Here is an 18,528-nt window from a genome sequence, read left to right as displayed (position 1 = left end):
AGAACAAGTACAAATATGACTCTGTCACTGTTCATGTTGGTGCGAATGACCTGAGATGTACCTCCCTGGACTACACGAAGAGAGACATGGAAGAGCTCTCTGATCATGTAGCCCAGGCGGGTATGACCCTGACAGTGAGTAGCATCCTGCCCTCACCAAGAATGAAATCGCAGTATAAAGAAAAAATGATCAGTTTCAACAACTGGCTAAGCTTCTGGTGTCATTCAAAGGGGATCCAGTGTCTGTCAGCCTGGGACGACATGCAAGACAAGCCTCATTGCTTCGCAAGAGACGGCTTGCACCCATCACCCCCTAGGCTTTCGAATACTGGCCAAGGCTCTTGCTGCCCCCATAGTGCCTTTTTTAGGCAAGGCTCAAAAGTCAAACCCACCTCCACAAACAACACAAATAAAAAATGAGGGTTATGCTACAAACGCCAGGAGTTTAAATACCAAAATGCACGCACTTGAAGCACTCCTCAATATGGAGAACGTCATCTGTGCAGTAACTGAAACCTGGTTTAAGGCTCCACAGAGCACCCCAGCACTACTGGGCTACAACTCACACCACACATTTCGGCCACAGAACATGGACCGAAACACAAAAGGAGGGGATCTATCCATATTCATCAAGGATACCTACAACTGCAGGTTAGTGGCACATCATCCATGTGCAACTAACATCGGGCAAATCTGCAATGCAAATTGTGGCCTGCAACAGATCACCCTCCATGTCCCAGGACCACCACTCTGCCTTTCTGGAGACACTGGAAAACATGAAGGTCCTACCGAACACCCTGATATTGGGCGATTTCAATTACCCTATCATTAACTGGGAAAATTACTCAAGTACAAACTCCCAGGTCCATCGCTTCCTGGAATTTATCAACTCAAATGCCCTGGATCAGCTGGTAAACTCCCCTACCAGAGGTGAAAACATATTGGACCTGGTCATCACCAACATGGGCGACAGGTGTTCTGCACCAGAGGTCAACCCATCACTGTTTAGATCAGACCATAAACTAATCACTCTGGATGTCCACACCACACCACCAGCCCCAGCCAAGGAAACCACAGTGAAAAACTTTTCTATAGCAAACTTCACCTTACTTAATACAGAGGTGGTAAGTTTCACAGCCCCCACGCTAAAGGATAACAGTGTCCAAGATGCAGGAACCTTTACAAATGCACTCTATGAGCACCTACAAGGATGCATAGATCATGCCATCCCTAGCAAAACGAAGACTCACTCCCCTAAGAGAAGGAAACCAGTCTGGTGGACCACTGCCATAAACAGGCTATACAATAGAAGGAGAAAACTAGTTCAGAAAAAAGCAAATCCCAAGAAGGAAAGACATCCCTGATCAGTATCAGTAAGAAACTAAGGTCCCTCATAAAATCATCAAAGGCTAACTTTGAAAGAAAAATAGCCAAGGATTCGAAAGATAACCACAAAGCCTTCTTTAGCTATGTCAAGAATCTAAGTGGCAACTCACAGATATGCTATGAGCTAGTGCAAAATAGCACAAAATATACTGAACCTACTGATATTGCCAACATCCTGGCAGACAGATGCAGTGCAAATTTCACCCCCCCCCCCTCAACTCCAAAAGGGCCCACAACAATACCGGAAAAGTGCAGTGTCCCGAAATTCACAGACGCACGGGTGAAAAGAGCCCTTTCAAAAGCCAAAAGCACAGCATCAATGGGGCCAGATAGTGTCCCAGGCTGTGTCTTGCACGAACTACAGAATGAAGTCACCCCCCACCTAAACACACTGTTCAACCTCAGCCTCTCCACAGGCTATGTGCCCATAGAATGGCACACAGCAAAGGTTATTCCGCTCCACAAAGGAGGGGCCACAACTGACCCTGGTAACTATCGCCCCCCCATAAGCCCGACTAGTCTGGTCTACAAGGCTATGGAGTGCATCATCATGGAACTCATTAACAAAGACACTGGGAACCTCCAAACACTTCACCTGACCCAGTTCGGCTTTGTTAAGGGCAGATCATGCCTACTAAACCTGGTTGACTTCTTCGAGACAGTCACCAAGGCCATAGATGAGGGGAAGGTGGTTCACACAGCCTACCTTGACCTTGCCAAGGCTTTTGACACCATTCCCCACTCTGGAATTATAGAAAAAGTCACCAGCCTGAACATAAATCTCTACGTCATGAGATGGGTTGGCAACTGGCTTACAGACAGAACTCACGTGGTAAGAATAGCAGGCTTCAGGTCCAACTCTAAACCAGTCACAAGTGGTGTCCCACAAGGCTCGGTCCTGGGACCCCTACTGTTCGGCATATACTTCTCAGAAGTACAGGTAAACACAGGAGGATTATGGCTAACCAAGTTCACCGATGACGGCAAACTGGGAGCCATAATTGACTCTCCGGCTGACATGGACATTCTCCAAAAGGGCCTTACTAAGACAGACACCTGGTGTCAAAGTCATGGTCTCAAGCTAAATGCCAGAAAATGCATAGTCATCCTGTTTGGGAAAAACAAAACGCCCATGAATTACCACATAGGTGGCAGCCCCCTTAACACAGAAGAGGTAATAAGAGATCTGCGGACCCAGGTGGATAGTAGTCTCTCCTTTGACAATCATATTGCCAAGGTAGTTAGGAAATCCTTCTATGTAGCCCATCTAATTACTAAAGAGTTCGCACCTAGAAATAAAGAGGTTATAGTGCCACTCTACTCGTAACTCATCAGACCCATCATAGAGTGCAATGCCCCATTTGGGATGTACCTCACAAGACACTTCCAACAGCTGGAAAGACCACAAAAGTACCTCACCAAGAGGATTACTGGCCTCAAACACATATTCTATGCAGCCAGACTGGAAAAACTCCAGCTGTACTCAGTGGCATATCGCTTACTCAGAGGTGATCTCTGCCTGACTTACAAAGCCATGTCCAACTCAGAATTGATGGGCATGCTCCACCTAAAGAAATCCAAGTCACTGCGAGCCACGCGCTCTACTGAGCTAAACCTCACCACAACAATAAATAGAACATGCTGGAGGGATAGATTCCTGTCACAGAGACTCCCCATGCTTTGGAACAAAATTCCTAACTACATTAGGCAGAGCCCCTTACTAACACTCTTCAAGAGAAACCTTGACAAGTGGATGGGTAACAGAAAATACACCCCTGGGATTACTTCATTGGCTCTTCTTGACAGAGGCTCAGTTAATTAATCAATGGAGCTGCGAAAGCTGACACACTCTGGCTAGGCTTATAAATGCCCTCAGGCAGATAGCCTAGTACCTACCTATGAAAGTATGTATAACCCTGAAAAAAAACAGAAGACATTACTTATTCATTACAAGTTTATATTCCCCACTCAGCAGACCAAGATCAGAAATTATATTGACTTTAACTTGCTTTTCTCCTTCCTCGCTCACCAAGCTACATGAAAAACCTAGATATATTACAACTTAGAAAAAAATCTTCAAACATATACAGCAGTCACTGATAAGACTCCTCTCACCTCACAAATTGAAATTATAAAAAAAAAACAGGAACATAAAAACTGATTTATATTACATGTAATTTACATCCTAAAAACTTTATACAAATAAAGTCAGTCCCTTCAGTGTCCTAAATATTAATGGCAAAGTGGGGTATATGCTTTACAGTTCACATACCAGTTTAACACAGTCAACACAATAATAGTCTTTCTCAGCCACTTCTTACACAGCCACATTTGACATGTCTAATATCCAATGGAACTGATGCTTAACAGTCTCCCATGTAGTCTCTAATAGCACAATGTTGCTGGTCTTCTTGCTAGTCATTCTCCATCGGGTCTACATTACATTGACGAACGCTTAAATGTTCAAATCTGTAAAGGTCAACCTTTAGAGATCGAAAATTTAAGTGTTCGAAAATGTAATAAAATAAACAAAAAAAAAAAGGTAAACTGAAAGGGTTTTAGCAGGGGGCAAGCCCCCCTGCACCCCCACACCCCCCTACTTAAATATACCAACTCCAAGATCGCACTTCAGTGCACAGCAGAGTGGAAATGGGAAATTTCCCATTCCCTACACTGTAGCACGATCTTGGAGTTGGTATATTTATGTAGCAGGGGGTCTTGCCCTCCTGCTTACACCCTTTAGTTTTTTTGTTTTACTTTTATTTTTTTAATTTTTTTTTTTTAATTTTTAAAGATATTCGAACACTTAAATGTTCGATCTGTAAAGGTCGACCTTTAGAGATTCAAACATTTAAGCATTCATTTATCTAATATAGACCCTTCTCCATCTCCCAACACCAGTCTCCCTGCTTCAAACCCAAACTCTTCCTATGCTTTTTTCTGTCACTCAAACATTTTCATTTGGAGCAATGCAAAAGGTTTCACCGGCAAAGTCCGTTTCCGAGCTTAGTTATTGCCAGAAGACTGAAAAGGAGAGTCTCCTTCTGCTTCATGTCACCCTTTCTGTTGGCTAAACTTTTTTCATTTCTTCCTCAGCCTGTTTTGTATCTAAAATATCATTGATCAACCCTGAGAAATATTCGGAAGAGAGATGGATACAACAACTAAAATCTACCCTTGCGTCTCAACATTATTTCTGGGATGAACTTCCTTTTCTGCTGGTTGGTATACAGTGAATAAAAAAATTTCTACAAAAACTCTGTTGTCTCCAATGTTTAAAACTTTTCCTTCCTGCCCTATTTTGTTAAGAGCAACTCTTTCTGCTGGAATGGTTGCATTTTGAATGTACTACTTTTACTGCTTTCTCATAGCTATGTTTTGTTCTTTCACAAAATCAATACTGCCTCATCCTTTGGGTTTCTCATTTTTTTCAGAAAATTTCAGGTTTTCTATATGTGCTTTGTCTTTTAACTCTATTTTGAAACAGCACTTGCGGAAAAGCCTCATGACCAGTCTGACATTCATTTCATTTCATTTCAGTCTCTGATTTTTGCAGTTTTATCAGCTCATATGACTAGCCACTTAAAGCTTCATCTATTTTTTCCAATCTTTTGTTATATGACCTGCATATATTCCTTCAGTGTTTCACTTATTTTAAGCACCTCTGAGTGCATTTGATTTTTTATCTAAATTACTTGGAAACCACCTCTGGTGCCAAAGCTGAAAAATCATCATCAACCCCCCCCCCCCCTTTATCCCCATTCCATCTTCCATTTTCTACATGGGTCAGGCTGTTGTGTTAACTGTCACCATCTCTATTGATTCAATGCCATTCTAACTTTGACAGTCATACCTGACTGTTGCAAATCTTTTATCACACAATGTATCCATTGCCTCGCTGGATGCTCTTGTTTCTTCTTGCCGTCTTCCTGTCAGTCCCAAATCTTTTGCACCAGATTACCTTTTTTTTTTTACCCATGTGCCCAAACCACAGTAATATGTTCTCTTTGACCTTCTCTGCAATGGAGCTACTTGGGCTTCTGTTCTGATGTCCTCATTTCTCAGTCTGTCTCACTGTTCATCCAACAACCCATCTTAAGCACTTCATCTCAATCACCTCTAGCTTTCTTGACTGCTCCACCTTCACTGCCCAAGTTTTTATACCATACAGTAGTACTGACCAAGAAAAAGGGAAAACTATTTGTACAGGAAAGATAGCATTGACATGCTAAAATAAATACTAATGTAAGATCAGAGTCAAAGATCATCTTGCATTCTTATTAAAAACAAGAAAACAGGGTTCAAGCTGGCATTGCTTGTTTAATCCACAGTTTAAGTACAAATAAAAGATACTGCTTTTACTCTTGTCAGACCATCAGACTTAAGTAACAATTATATACTTTTCAATTTTCCACGTAAAAAGATATGTAAATTAAAATAAAGGGAACAATACAAGTTGTCAAAACAGATTACATTCAGTGGCAGTGATTGGGACAGTAGTACATACCTAGTATGCATTTTTATTGTGACTGGTGCTGTTTACTCTAAGTACAAAACCATTGTGTATCTGGCTGTTAATCGGTGTGATGGGTATAGTGTCAAATAAGAATGTAACCTTATAATCCCGCATTTTTGTTATATTATAGGTCGAACAGTGTGAATGGAGATCACCGCATATTGCGAAACCGGAAATTCCCTGTTTTCCTCAATGTAGTGCGATCTTTGAGTTGGTATATTTAATTAGCAGGGTGTGTAGGGGTGCAGGGGGGGCTTGCACCCCTGCAAAAAACAACAAACAAAATTTTTTTTTTATTTTAATTTCGACCTTTGGTCATATGGTCTCAGCCATATGACGTTTGGCATTTTGGAAGGTTAATCAAATGAAGGGGATCCATAATATATATATATATATATATATATATATATATATATATATATATATATACACACACACACACACACACACACACACACACACGCATACATATACACACACACACAGTTACATACATATATACATACATATACACACCACACACACACACACACACACACACACACACACACACACACACACACACACACACACACACAAAATACCACATAAAAGGGTTGAATGTCCAAGCAATACATAAAAGTTGTGTTAAGTAACATCATGTGACTCAACTTGAGCTTACCAAAATATCATTTTAAAGCACTTTTGTCCCTTTCTCATTATACATAACCATGACATACAAAGAAAAAAGTGTTGCCTTTAGTAAACATTATTTTTAGTAAAAGTTACTATGGTCTAGTATCTTTAACTAGAGTATGCTCTTAATGGAGCATGTCCGATTCAGTCCTGTCTCCAATAAGCTGCAAGTCAAATCTGCCATTTAAGTTCTTTTTTCTCTAGCTTTGCATTCAGATTGCCTTGTAATGGGCCTGGATTTATTTTATTACACGAAAAAAAAACTTCTCGCACTTCCTGTAAACCTGAGGATGTCTAGACAGTGGCCCTTAAGCCTGATGTCTGAAATGTGTTTGGTCACTCTTATTTTGAGAGGGTTGATTGTTTTTCCAATTGAAAATGCTTTGCATTCTGTGCAGTTTGCCTAGTATTCTACAAAGTTACTGCTGCAGTTATAGCGGTCATTGCAGACATATTTCTTTTTTGAGTTTGGACATATAAAATAGTTCTTTTGACTCATAAATGCATAGCTTCCTTACCTGGGAGGATACAGGGAAAGGTTCCTAACTTGCAATTCTGTCAGTGCACTATCTTTTTTTTTTTTTCTTCACATTTTCTACCAAACTTCTAATGTTTCTTCCTTTTCAATAAAATGAAGGATGGTTGTGGGTCCAGAATTTGACTGACAGGTTAGTTTCTACTAATAATGCTCCAGTTTTCGACCATTTTTCTTTTTATCATATGTGAAACTTTGGAATAAGTTGGGATCATACTTCTTTAATGTTTCTAATTTCCTTCACTGATACTTGGTTCTGTGGCTTACAACGATTTCCTTCTGGGAGTGGGGGCGGTACACCAGAGCTGGATCATTATTTTATTTCAGAAGTTTAATGGGTCCCAGTATTGTTAACAACCAATTTTTTGCTGTATCCGCTTTCCAGAAAATCTTACTGCAGTTGATCTAAGTTGGTGAGAAATTGGTTCATCGCTCCAGAAACTCTGGCTGTTCTCATTCCCTGTGATTTGGTGACCTTTTTTTTTTTTTATTAGTAATTTTGGGGTGAGTGCTGTTACGTGTGCAGTAGGTTTTCTGTACAAGTCATTCTTAAGCTTCTCCTCTTTTTTGTCCTTATGGATGGTGACGTCTAGGAATTCTACCATAACATAACTGGTATATTATAAGATCGACATTTGAAAACATCGAACATAAGGTCAACACCATATGGTCGATGTCTTCAAACATCGACCTTATAAAAAGACAAAAAAAAAAAAAAAAAGGGAAAAAAGTACCCTAACAGGTTTTAAGCAGGGGGGCAAGCCCCCCCCTGCGCCCCTCACATCCCCGCTACTTAAATATACCAACTCCGAGACCGCAATACATTGCAGTGAACAGAAATCTCCCCTTACAGAGATTTCCATTTACACGCTCGAGATTCTGAGTTTTGATATTCTCGTGTCGACAATGTCAGATTTGACACTGTCGGCTTTCGAGAATATAATAAAGACCCTCATACTTATAGTGGGTGGTGAAGTGTAAAAACTCTGTGGTGTTTTCGATACAGAAGTCGTAGTTATGCAGCTTGTCCAAGGAGCCTTTCCGTGTGATAAAGATATCGTCAATAAAATTATAGTAACAATTCCTGTACTGATAGAATAGAGGAAAAGATGGTGTTCTCTTCCAATCTTGCCAATGATATACTGGCTAAGCTAGGGGCCATAGCAGCTCCCATAGTTATCCCCCTTGTTTGTTTGTACCACTTCTGACTGAAGTGAAAGTAGTAGTTGGCAACTATTATAGCCAGCATATTCTCAATAGCTTTAACGTCTCTTTGGGTGGTGCTGGTCCTTCAGGCCATGTACGTTTTCACAGCATCACTACAGTAGCTATGGGGAAGAACAGTGTATAGGGCTTCCATATCAGTTGTGACAAGTATTGTCTCTGGTTGTATTTTTATTTTTGTTTATTTTTTTCAGGAAATCAAGCAAGTCCAAAATGAAGGAGGGAGCACTCCAACTGAGCTCTTTAATCTTAAATTCCATACATTTTATATATATATATATATATATATATATATATATATATATATATGGGTCTACCTGACATGGTCGACAGGACATATGATCGACACTCATTTGGTCAACAGTTCATTTGGTCGACAGGCATGTTATGTGGGGGGCTTCGCCACCCACACTCCCCAATGTGGGGGGCTGTGCCCCCCACACCCCCCTAACTACATATATCAACTCCAGGGTCGCACAACATTGGGGAGGGGGGAAAATCTGCCTGTCGACCAAATGAAATGTCGATCATATGGCCTGTCGACCATGTCAGGTAGACCCATATATATATATATATATATATATATATATATATATATATATATATAGTCAGTTTATATGGAAGTTTCATTTTAGATATATATATATATATATATATATATACATACACACACACATATACAAGACTGTGTCTGGGGTAATACAGCTTCTTCTGGGTTTTCCTCATTCAGAAGCTGCTGAAAGTACTCCTTCTATTTGCCTTTGATGTCCTGTGGTCTGCTGACCAGGTTTGCTGTTCTGTTTGTCCCAATATGTGCATTCAGGACTCCCAACGTATGTTGTCCTGTTTTATCTAGTAGATCCTTCAGCTGCTGCCTGAATGCACGCTCTCATTATCACAACCCTGCTGTAGGGCAAAGGATGAGATTATGAACACTGACCTATCTTCACAATGGAGTCTGACTGCAACAAATCTGTCACTAATTCTGAAAACATCCCTCAATGGCTTTTGAAGCCTCTCCCTCACCACAATTCCTACACCATTTCTAGTCCATTCTCCTTCTCCTGAGTAGGAGACACTGGATCCCAAGTGGAGAAGCTTTGCCTCACTGCCCTTGCATCTTGTCTCCTTAATACAGTGGGATGTCTAACTTCCTTATTACTATCAAGTCATCCACTTCCAAGCTCCATCTTGTCAGTGAACTTATACGGAGTGCAACCATCCTTAGTTCATATTTGACATGTTGATTGGTTTTAAGTCAGCCTTCTCTCAACACAGCTATCCCAAGTAACCTACTTTGGGCAACTGGACATTAGCCAGCCAGAAGCTTATTGGCTCTGAGCTGCTGGGCATTGAGGGGCACTCACTGGTCAATGGGGACACACAGAACCCTCTCAATATCAGCCTGGGTCTTTGACATACATTGGTGTAGACTGTTTCCTCACTCCACTTATCACCAGCAAACACCCATACTCATTTTTTGGCAACATTAGTCAACACAACCACATCACCTCAAGCCAATTTTTGCACCAAGTGTCTAGCCCTGACAAGCCATTCAGTCTATGGTCAGCATTCTCGTATTTAGATACTGCTCACTACAGCTGATGCCAAGAACTCTTCTGCTCACAGGTACCATCTCTAGAGTCTGTGGTACTGCCCACAGCAATATTCTTGAGTGAGCCTGAGGTGGAAATACTCAGCATGTTTTTGGGAGGTGGGAATAGGCAAACTCCATATAGGCATTGGCTGGACATCAGGACTGAATGTTGTACCTTGTGCATGGGAGGCAAAGACTTTACTGTGTCCAGTATAAAAGCTATAACTTTGAACTGCCTTTTGTTGAAGTGCTGTGAGATTCTTAAGAGCCAGATTTTCTCTTCTCCACATTTCTTTTTTGCTAGTATCCAGACAGTATTAATTACCAGCCTTTTATCCAATTTGATTGCTGTAGGGGCTTTTTTCACTACTGCAGTTTTCACACAGAGTTCTAATAAATTATGAGCTCATCTCTAATGACGCACTTTCAAACTGCATCTTCAAAGACTTGGAACAACTGGCAAAATGGCTACAGGCCTGGGCTTCTACAACCTCAGAAGATCAAGGTACCTTTGTTAGAAATCCAACATTTCCTTAGTACTTACAGTGGCCATATTTCCCATAAAGTTTACTGTCTCCCAAAGGAGATGACCCCTCTGATAGAGGCAGTGGCAGTCATGTCTTCATCATCTGTAGTGTAGCATAACAGACTATGACTATAGAACCAAACAGACCAGGCCCTCTTACCCTTCCAGTCCGGAGCTGGGACATCACTTTTAGGGGAGGAGTGTTTTTTTTTCCTCCGAGTTGGAGTAACCATAAGTAAGGTGCTAGTACTGAGGATAGGGGCAGGGTTCAGCCTGATGTAAGACCACTACATATTCCTTTTCTCACTTACCAAAGTTAAAAAAAAAAAAAAAAAAAATCTGGGACAAGCATGCAATGATCAGAAGCTAGTAACTAGGAAGCACAACTGAGAAGGGATAGCTGAAATAGCAGATGCTATTCCTGATTCCCTGATAAACAAGGTCTGCAATTTAATGCAAAGCAGAGGCCTTACTAATGTCTGGGGATGTAACGCTGGCAGTCACACCCTCTCAACCTCTTAGAGCAAGAAATCTGGACAAAGACATAAATAAAAGTAGGACAAAGGCCCAAAAATAGGGACAATTTTTAAATATTGCTCTTACAAACTTAGAAAGTTGATATAACAGGTTTTGCATTCGCATTAATTTTCGGAAGGGTATGAAGTCTAACTCAAATGTCTGTCATTTTCTAATTTCAGTCCTTAATGATTGTCTACCAATTTGCCAGAAAACCAAAATTTTATGAAAAACAGACTAAAAATATGAGGCAAAAATCTGTACATTCTGCGAAAATCTATACAGTTGAGAGGTATGTGCTGGCTGAGTAAAAATGGCACCATCCAAATACCTAGGAATTGGTGTTCCAGTGATAGATAATTACATAACAATCAATACCTGATTTACTTCTGAGGCTGCAGACTGTTGCCTACCTCTAAAAAGGCTAGCACAGGTGGGGGAACTAGATAAACCAGGCACTGGAGCCAGGGGCCGGCAAAACTTTACCAATTCAGCACCAGTGCCTTCAGGTCTGTGCAAGATTAACAGAGTCTCTTAAGGCCATGCATCCCTATCCACTGATTAGCTTTCTGTTGTTTTTATCCATTATGCAGTATCTGTGTCTCTCCCTTGGTGACTTTATTCTTCTTTTACACAAAGAAGGTTCTACAGCTGGGGGAGGGACAAAACACGCCACACCCCAATGCTAAATGTTTATTATTTTTTTTTTTTGCTTTAAAAAGGCACCAAGATTCTTGGCACTGTAGAATAAGGTTTTATTAGTGAAGGTATTGTAGTACTTGCAATGGTAAACTTGGTGATCTCACCCAAGCAAAAGAAACACTGTAAATAATTATTACTTGGGGAAATTTTTCTCTCACAGTAGCACCTGTAAGTGATCTTTTCTTTTTGGGAAACACCAATTTCTGATGAATAAAATTCTCGAGGGTCTAACAGGAGAAACTTTTCTAAATAATTTGAAAAAAAGTCTTAAGTATCCCGCTCCACTAATGAAGGGGAATAAGGCCCTGACTATGACCCAGACGGCTAGAGTTGAATTACTGAATTGAGCACAAGAGCTGGAGTGGAAGGAGGATGGGTGACCGGTTCATGTTTGTTCACCATTCATGGAGGAGGGGTGGGGAATGTGTCCAGGCACATGCTCCACAACAGAGTTCCTGGTAGAGACTGGGGGATTCCATGAGGTGTACTGTCCAAGGAGACCGGGTCAACTGAATATGCTGCAGACACAGGCATGGACATATATGTCAAAACTCCACTACATGCCGACCCTTTGACACTTACCAATAAACATGGGGAAAGCAGGGCCTAAGAATAACCCCCAAATCCCCAATGAAGATGATGGCACCACACTTTTGGCTAACTGGAGTCTCACCCTAGGGAAATGACTGGGGCAAAGGGCTGTCACCCCAAGGAACAAATGAGCCTTACAAGGCTAATTGGGTGGGGCTCAAAGGGTCATGTGTGACTGGTAAGGTAAAAAAAAAAAACATCTTTGAAGCATTCTGGAAAAGAACTAAAGAATTCTTATAAAATAAGCCTCCATACACTTCTTAGAAAAAAAACAAAAGATGAAGATGGAATGGTCTGCTGTCTCCTTTACGCTAATGTCATGGCATGGGAAGGAGAAAAGCTCTTGTCCATGGTCATCCCAGAACCCGAAGTCTGGTCAGAAGAAGAGAGAGCCATCTGCAGATAACTGCCAAGGGTAAGATAATATACGGCAGCAGGAATCCTTGTGAAGGATATCACAGATGTCCAACACATGACACATTCTGGACTGCATAGATGCCTTAGTATATGCAGTAAATCTAGGCATGAATTCAAACTTTAAATGGAAATATTAAACTTGTTTTGAAAACAATCACTGCAAAAAAAAAAACATGTTACATAAATAGCTTCTGCAATGACTCCAAAATAAACTCATTTAATGTTTACACCCACCTGATTTTTCTTGATCAAAAGCTGCACAGTCTGAAGGTTATGGCCATGGTCTGTAGATGTTGCAATAGGCATTCGTTCATCACCCCATAACTAAAAGGGAAAAAAAAAAGCAAAAAATAAGCAGGCACTATAAAAAGCACAAAAGAAAGACAAGGGTACACCAACATTACGTACGTGTGATACAGTTCTGTGTTGCTTTGACAGTTGTGCAATATCTGGTGGAGAGTCATACCTAATAAAGACAATGTCTTTGCCTTTGTGATTTTCTTCAATTAAGGGAGTGCTTACAACTAGGTCAGACAATTAAGGGAGTGCTGACAACTAGGTGAGGTCAGGGACAAGAAAAAAGGCACCAACCATTAAGTGCACCAGTGCAACATCAGGGCATAACAAGACCTACTTTTACATTCAAAGGCACGGAAGTGAATCTCAGAAGACAAAAAGTTCTTTCAGTGTCCTAAAAAGTATGAAAGAAACAGAAGTACAGTAAGAATGCTTAGGTTGGAGACTGGCATAATGGTTAAGGTGCTTACCTTACAGACACAAAGTGCAGGGTTTGATTCTGACATGGGATAATTGACTAGGCTTAAAATGGCTCATAAGGGCAGTTAGCCTAGTACTAATCTATGAACCTATGAACTTATTAAAAAAATATTGCCATATCCCTTTTAAAAGAATTTCAAAATTCACAGAAGACCAGCTATCAGATTTAACACAATTCACAGGAAGTAAACTTGAACTAAAACCACAATCACATTACAAAGTTTATCCCTTAAATGACACCATTATGCACTGTACTTCATAGCTTTTGTAACTAATCGATAATGGCACATGACATACTCACAATTTCATCTTCCACATCTCTGTTGAACTGATGGATCTCCCTGGATGCAAACAAGTATTTCTTCCTCTCATTTAATGGGCCCATTAACTGCACTAGTCGTTGCTCCACAATAACTCGTTGACCATCTACTTCATCTGTATCTTTTCCTTCTTGACGCAGAGCTTGGGCTTGACTCTGCAGCTCCTCCACTTCTTTCTTTCGCACTTCTATCTGATTCTCAAGCATCTGCATAAATTACATCCAACAAGAACTAGATTAATGTAGGGAAAACAGACAATCCTTTAGGATGGCACAAATACAGACAGGGAGAAAACATTTTGTGCATGCAAGTCATAAGGTAAGAAAGCTCCTACTGAAGGACTTGGCTTTTACTAACAAAGAAATGCGATGCTTGCCAGGTCCATGCTTGCAAAAGTGTAAAAGTATTCTTATGGGTAAAAAGGTCAACTGGGCAACAAAGTTAACTAGCTGGGTAAAAGATTTTGGATATGCAAGAGGAGCTTGGGGAGTAGGGTGAATGAGCCTGGGCAACTACATAACCAAGAAATTCAGAATGAGTTTGAAAATCTGGTAAAGAACACAAAACAGTTTAAATCTGATGTGGATTTGGTGTCAGCCTGGAATAATGAAAGTTGGCACCAGCAGGATAGTTTGCAATTGGTCTGCAAGGGAACCAGATTTCTGAATGACAGAATTAATATTCCTTATTGGAAAACTATACATTTAGCAAAGAAAGGAAGTGATAACTATTTCAGGAATTCATAGACTGGGAAGAATCACAAGCAGTAAAAAAAAAAAATTAGGAAAGAAGCAGTCAGGAAGTAAGAGACAATATCACAGATGATAAAGCAAGAAAATATAGTCATGAGAGGTCATTCCAGTGACAATGTGTTGTAATAATATTAGGAAGAACACAATGGTAGCAACAATGACAGTAATAAACCCAAAGCAATTCACAGCATGCATCAGCTCACAATGAATCCAAGGGTGGATAGCAGCAGTAAAATAAAGCACAGCTAACAGTGCCTAACAGCTCACATTGTACCTTCGTGCAGGTAAGTTTAACAAGGGAACATAATATGAATGGAAGATAATGGAAAATGTTTGAAGGCATGTAGCACTCATAAGTACACCATCCAAATCAAGACAAACACTAATAATGACACCCTGTGGCTCACATAGCAGTCAAGAGAAGCTAAGAATGACTGGAAAAATTATGGAAAATGTATGGATGTAACTAGCATACATGTACAAAATTAAAATCAAATCATTTGCATCTATACAGTGCAGGCTGCAGCAGAACTGTGCACCACACACATGACCGAGTTATAGCAAGACAGAAAAATATCAAAAGAAACTGCCCAATACTAGCAACATTCTTTAAAGTTTTAAAGCAACAAGCAGCCTAGAAACTGTCTGGTTCTATTTCCTCTCACTAGAGCAAAACCAGTAAACAATTTCCCAGCAAGAGTACTTAAAAAAGCACAACAGCAAAAATGAACATCCACAACAGTTTACTCAAATCTGATAGGGTTTGGTACTATAGTCAAATACGGTAAATCAGGTTGCAGTCAGGAGTGAACAGTTCAAAATGTAGACACTTGTAGGAAATAAATGCCAACCCACACAAGCACGCTCACTTAATAGCAAGACAAAAAAAAGGCAGATAAAGCTTTGTAGGGCACACAAGCCAATAGCAACAACACTCCTTAAAGTCTAAAGAAATCACATTGCGGGGGACTGCTTGAGGACATCCTAACTAGCTGACGTCAGAAAAAAGTACAGTTTTGTACCTACCATAAATGTAGATGTTCGAGTGCTCATACAGCTGCAGTCATTACAGATGGGTTATCCTGCCGTCAGGCGGGTCCTCGGTCGGCTGAATTCCAAAGTCTAGGTCCAGCGTCGGTTGTCGTCACTTCTTCCCTGACGTCAGTGCGGCAGGGGTATAAAAGAGGCAGCCGACGCCATTTTCTTCAGTTTTTCTTGCCCCAGATGTCAGGTGCCCCCAGAAGGAAGGCAAAACATAATATTATGCAAACATGCAATGTAGATAAATCAAAAAAAGCAGTAGTTGCAAGCAAATACACCATGAAAGGATACCCCAAATAGGTTATATGATAAACGTGTTTGTCATAAGGCCTGTCCTAAGAGGGGATGGAGGGAGGGTAACCTGGACTGCAGCTGTATGAGCACTCGAACATCTACATTTATGGTAGGTACAGAACTGTACTATGTTCATTGTGTATACAGCTGCAGTCATTACAGATGGGTAGAATCCCAAAGCTAAGTAAGGGTGGTAGACACTAAGTGGAACTAGGAGGGGCTAGGATGCCCTGCAGGACTGCTGTGGCAAAGCCCGCTCTAGATTTTGAGTATAGTGGAAGGTGGTTGTGCTTGGAGAAGGTGTGCACTGAACTCCAAGTAGCTGCTTCCAAATTGTCCTTGGTAGGGACCCCCCTGAGGAAAGCTGCAGAGGTAGCTGTAGCCCTGGTGGAGTGGGATCTGATGTATACAGGCACAGATTTTCCATGAAATGAATAACAAAAGCGTATGCAGTGGGCTATCCATTTTGAAATTGTCTGTTTGGAAATAGCCTTTCCTTGAGCACCTGTAGCATAGGACACAAATAGCTGCTCAGATTTCCTGAATGACTTTGTTCTGTCCAAGTAATAACAAAGTTGTCTGTGAATGTCCAAGGAATGTAGTAGTCTCTCCCCTTTGTTCTGTGGATTTGGATAAAAGGTAGGTAAATGAATAGTTTTATTCAAAGCTACACTGGATACTACCTTTGGCATGAAGGTAGGGTTGGTTCGTAAGGAAACTCTGTCCTGATGGAAAATGATGAATGGTTGCATAGCCATGAGGGCCTGTAGCTCCGAAACCCTGTGTGCTGAGGTAATAGCCAGAAGGAAGGCTGTTTTCCATGACAAGTATTGTAGCTCTGTTGAAGAAGCCGGCTCAAAGGGAGGCAGGGTCAGCTTTTCCAATATGAAGTTGAGGTCCCAAGCTGGGACTGGTGGTTTCCGTGAGGGTTTTACATTTTTTGCCCCTCTGAGGAACTGCCTTAACAGAGGATGTGAGAATAAAGGAGGATCTGTATTGTATTGTGCAGAAATGGCTGAAGCGTGGATCTTGATGGAGGAGAAGGAAAGGCCACTGTTTAACATCTCAGCTAGGTACTGTAAAATTTGAGGTATATTTATTACCCAAGGATTCTGGCCCTTTTCTTGATTCCAGGAACAAAATTGTTTCCATTTGGCAGAGTAGGCTTTTCTAGTAGAGGGTCTTCTGGCCTCCAAGATGACATCCTGCACCTCCTTGGAGAGGAGAGTCTGTTGGGAAATTAAGGTATTCTCCATGCAGCTAGATTTAGGGTTTTGAGCTGGCTGTGAAGGGTTTTGTAGTTGTGCTGGGATAACAGAAAAGGAACTAGAGGTAGGATCCATGGTGGTGAGTGTGTCAGGCTCTTTAGGAGAGGATACCAGTGCTGTCATGGCCAGTCTGGAGCAATGAGAATCATTTGTGGCCTCTCTGCTCTGGCTTTTAATAGAACTTTGGTCAGTAGAGGAAGAGGCGGGAAGGCATAGACTGTCAGTGTTGTCCAATTGAAAGAGAGTGCGTCCACTTTCCAGGCCTGTGGATGATAGGTCCTTGAACAGAATTTTTCCAACTGGTAATTTCTGTGGGTAGCAAATAGATCTATGTCTGGCTGTCCTCATGCCAGAGTTATCTTTGAGAAGACTTGAGGATGCAACTTCCATTCATGTGGGTCTGTCATATTTCTGCTCAAGTTGTCTGCTAGTGTGTTTTCCTTCCCTGGCAGGAATTGTGCCTGTAGTTGAATTTGTAATTCCAGTGCTGTGTTCCACAGGGTCATGGCTTGCCTGCACAGGGGGTATGAATGAGTTCCCCCCTGTTTGTTTATGTACCACATGACTGTGGTGTTGTCTGTCCTTATCAATAGCTGGCCTGGATGGAGTAGGTCTTTGAAGGTCATAAGAGCATTTTGCACGGCTAGCATCTCCTTTTGGTTGAGGTGCTTCTCTTTTTGGGACCATTTTCCCTGAATGCACTGATCTGCCATGTGTGCTCCCCAGGCGTAGTCTGAGGCGTCCGTTGTGATGATTTGAGTTGCTTGAGGTAAACAGAAAGGGAGACCTGTGTTTCTTTGGCATGCTTGAGCCCACCACAAAAATTCCTTTTGAAGGCATGGAATGAGTGGTATAATTGATTCCAAGCTGTGGCTGTGTTGAGACCATAAGTTTTTTAGGTACCATTGTAGTTTCCTCATATGCAGCTTTGCACATGGTATTAGTAGGATGCAAGATGCCATGAATCCCAGAGCCTGCAGGACTTTCCTTAAAGTTAGTCTGGTGAAAGTTGCCATTTTGTTGAAGTATTGAGACAGTTGCCCTTGTTTGTCTGGCGTGAGGTAGGCCATCTGGGTGGTTGTATTTAAGCTGGCACCCAGGAAAATTATCTGTTGAGAAGGTATTAGTTTTGATTTCTTTTTGTTCACTGTGTATCCCACCCAGGTAGTTTAACAGTTTTATTACAAACGCCAGATGCTGCAATAGAATGTCCTTGCTGTCCGCTTGGATCAGGCAGTCGTCCAGATATGGGTAGATTTGTATTCCTTGTTATCTGCAGAAGGCAATTACTGATGCCAGGCATTTCGTAAACACTCTGGGTGCAGTAGATAAGCCAAAGGGCAATGCAGAGAATTGGTAATGGGTTGAACCTGCAAGAAATCTGAGGTATCT

General features: G+C 41.2%; 1 protein-coding gene across 1 annotated transcript in view; it reads right to left on the bottom strand.

The window, feature by feature from the left end:
* Positions 1-18,528, bottom strand: part of SPTBN1 (spectrin beta, non-erythrocytic 1) — a 2,377,138-nt gene that overhangs the window by 784,028 nt on the left and 1,574,582 nt on the right. Inside the window, exons 21-22 of the mRNA XM_044055150.1 lie at positions 13,763-13,987; positions 12,919-13,008 (exon numbers count right to left, since the gene is read on the bottom strand). Coding sequence (XP_043911085.1) covers positions 12,919-13,008; positions 13,763-13,987 — 315 coding nt within the window. The remainder of the gene's footprint in view (positions 1-12,918; positions 13,009-13,762; positions 13,988-18,528) is intronic.

The sequence above is a fragment of the Protopterus annectens genome, chromosome 1.part2, assembly GCF_019279795.1.
Source record: "Protopterus annectens isolate FY-2018-M chromosome 1.part2, PAN1.0, whole genome shotgun sequence".
NCBI lineage: Eukaryota > Metazoa > Chordata > Ceratodontiformes > Protopteridae > Protopterus > Protopterus annectens.
This window is presented reverse-complemented; position numbering and strand designations above follow the sequence as displayed.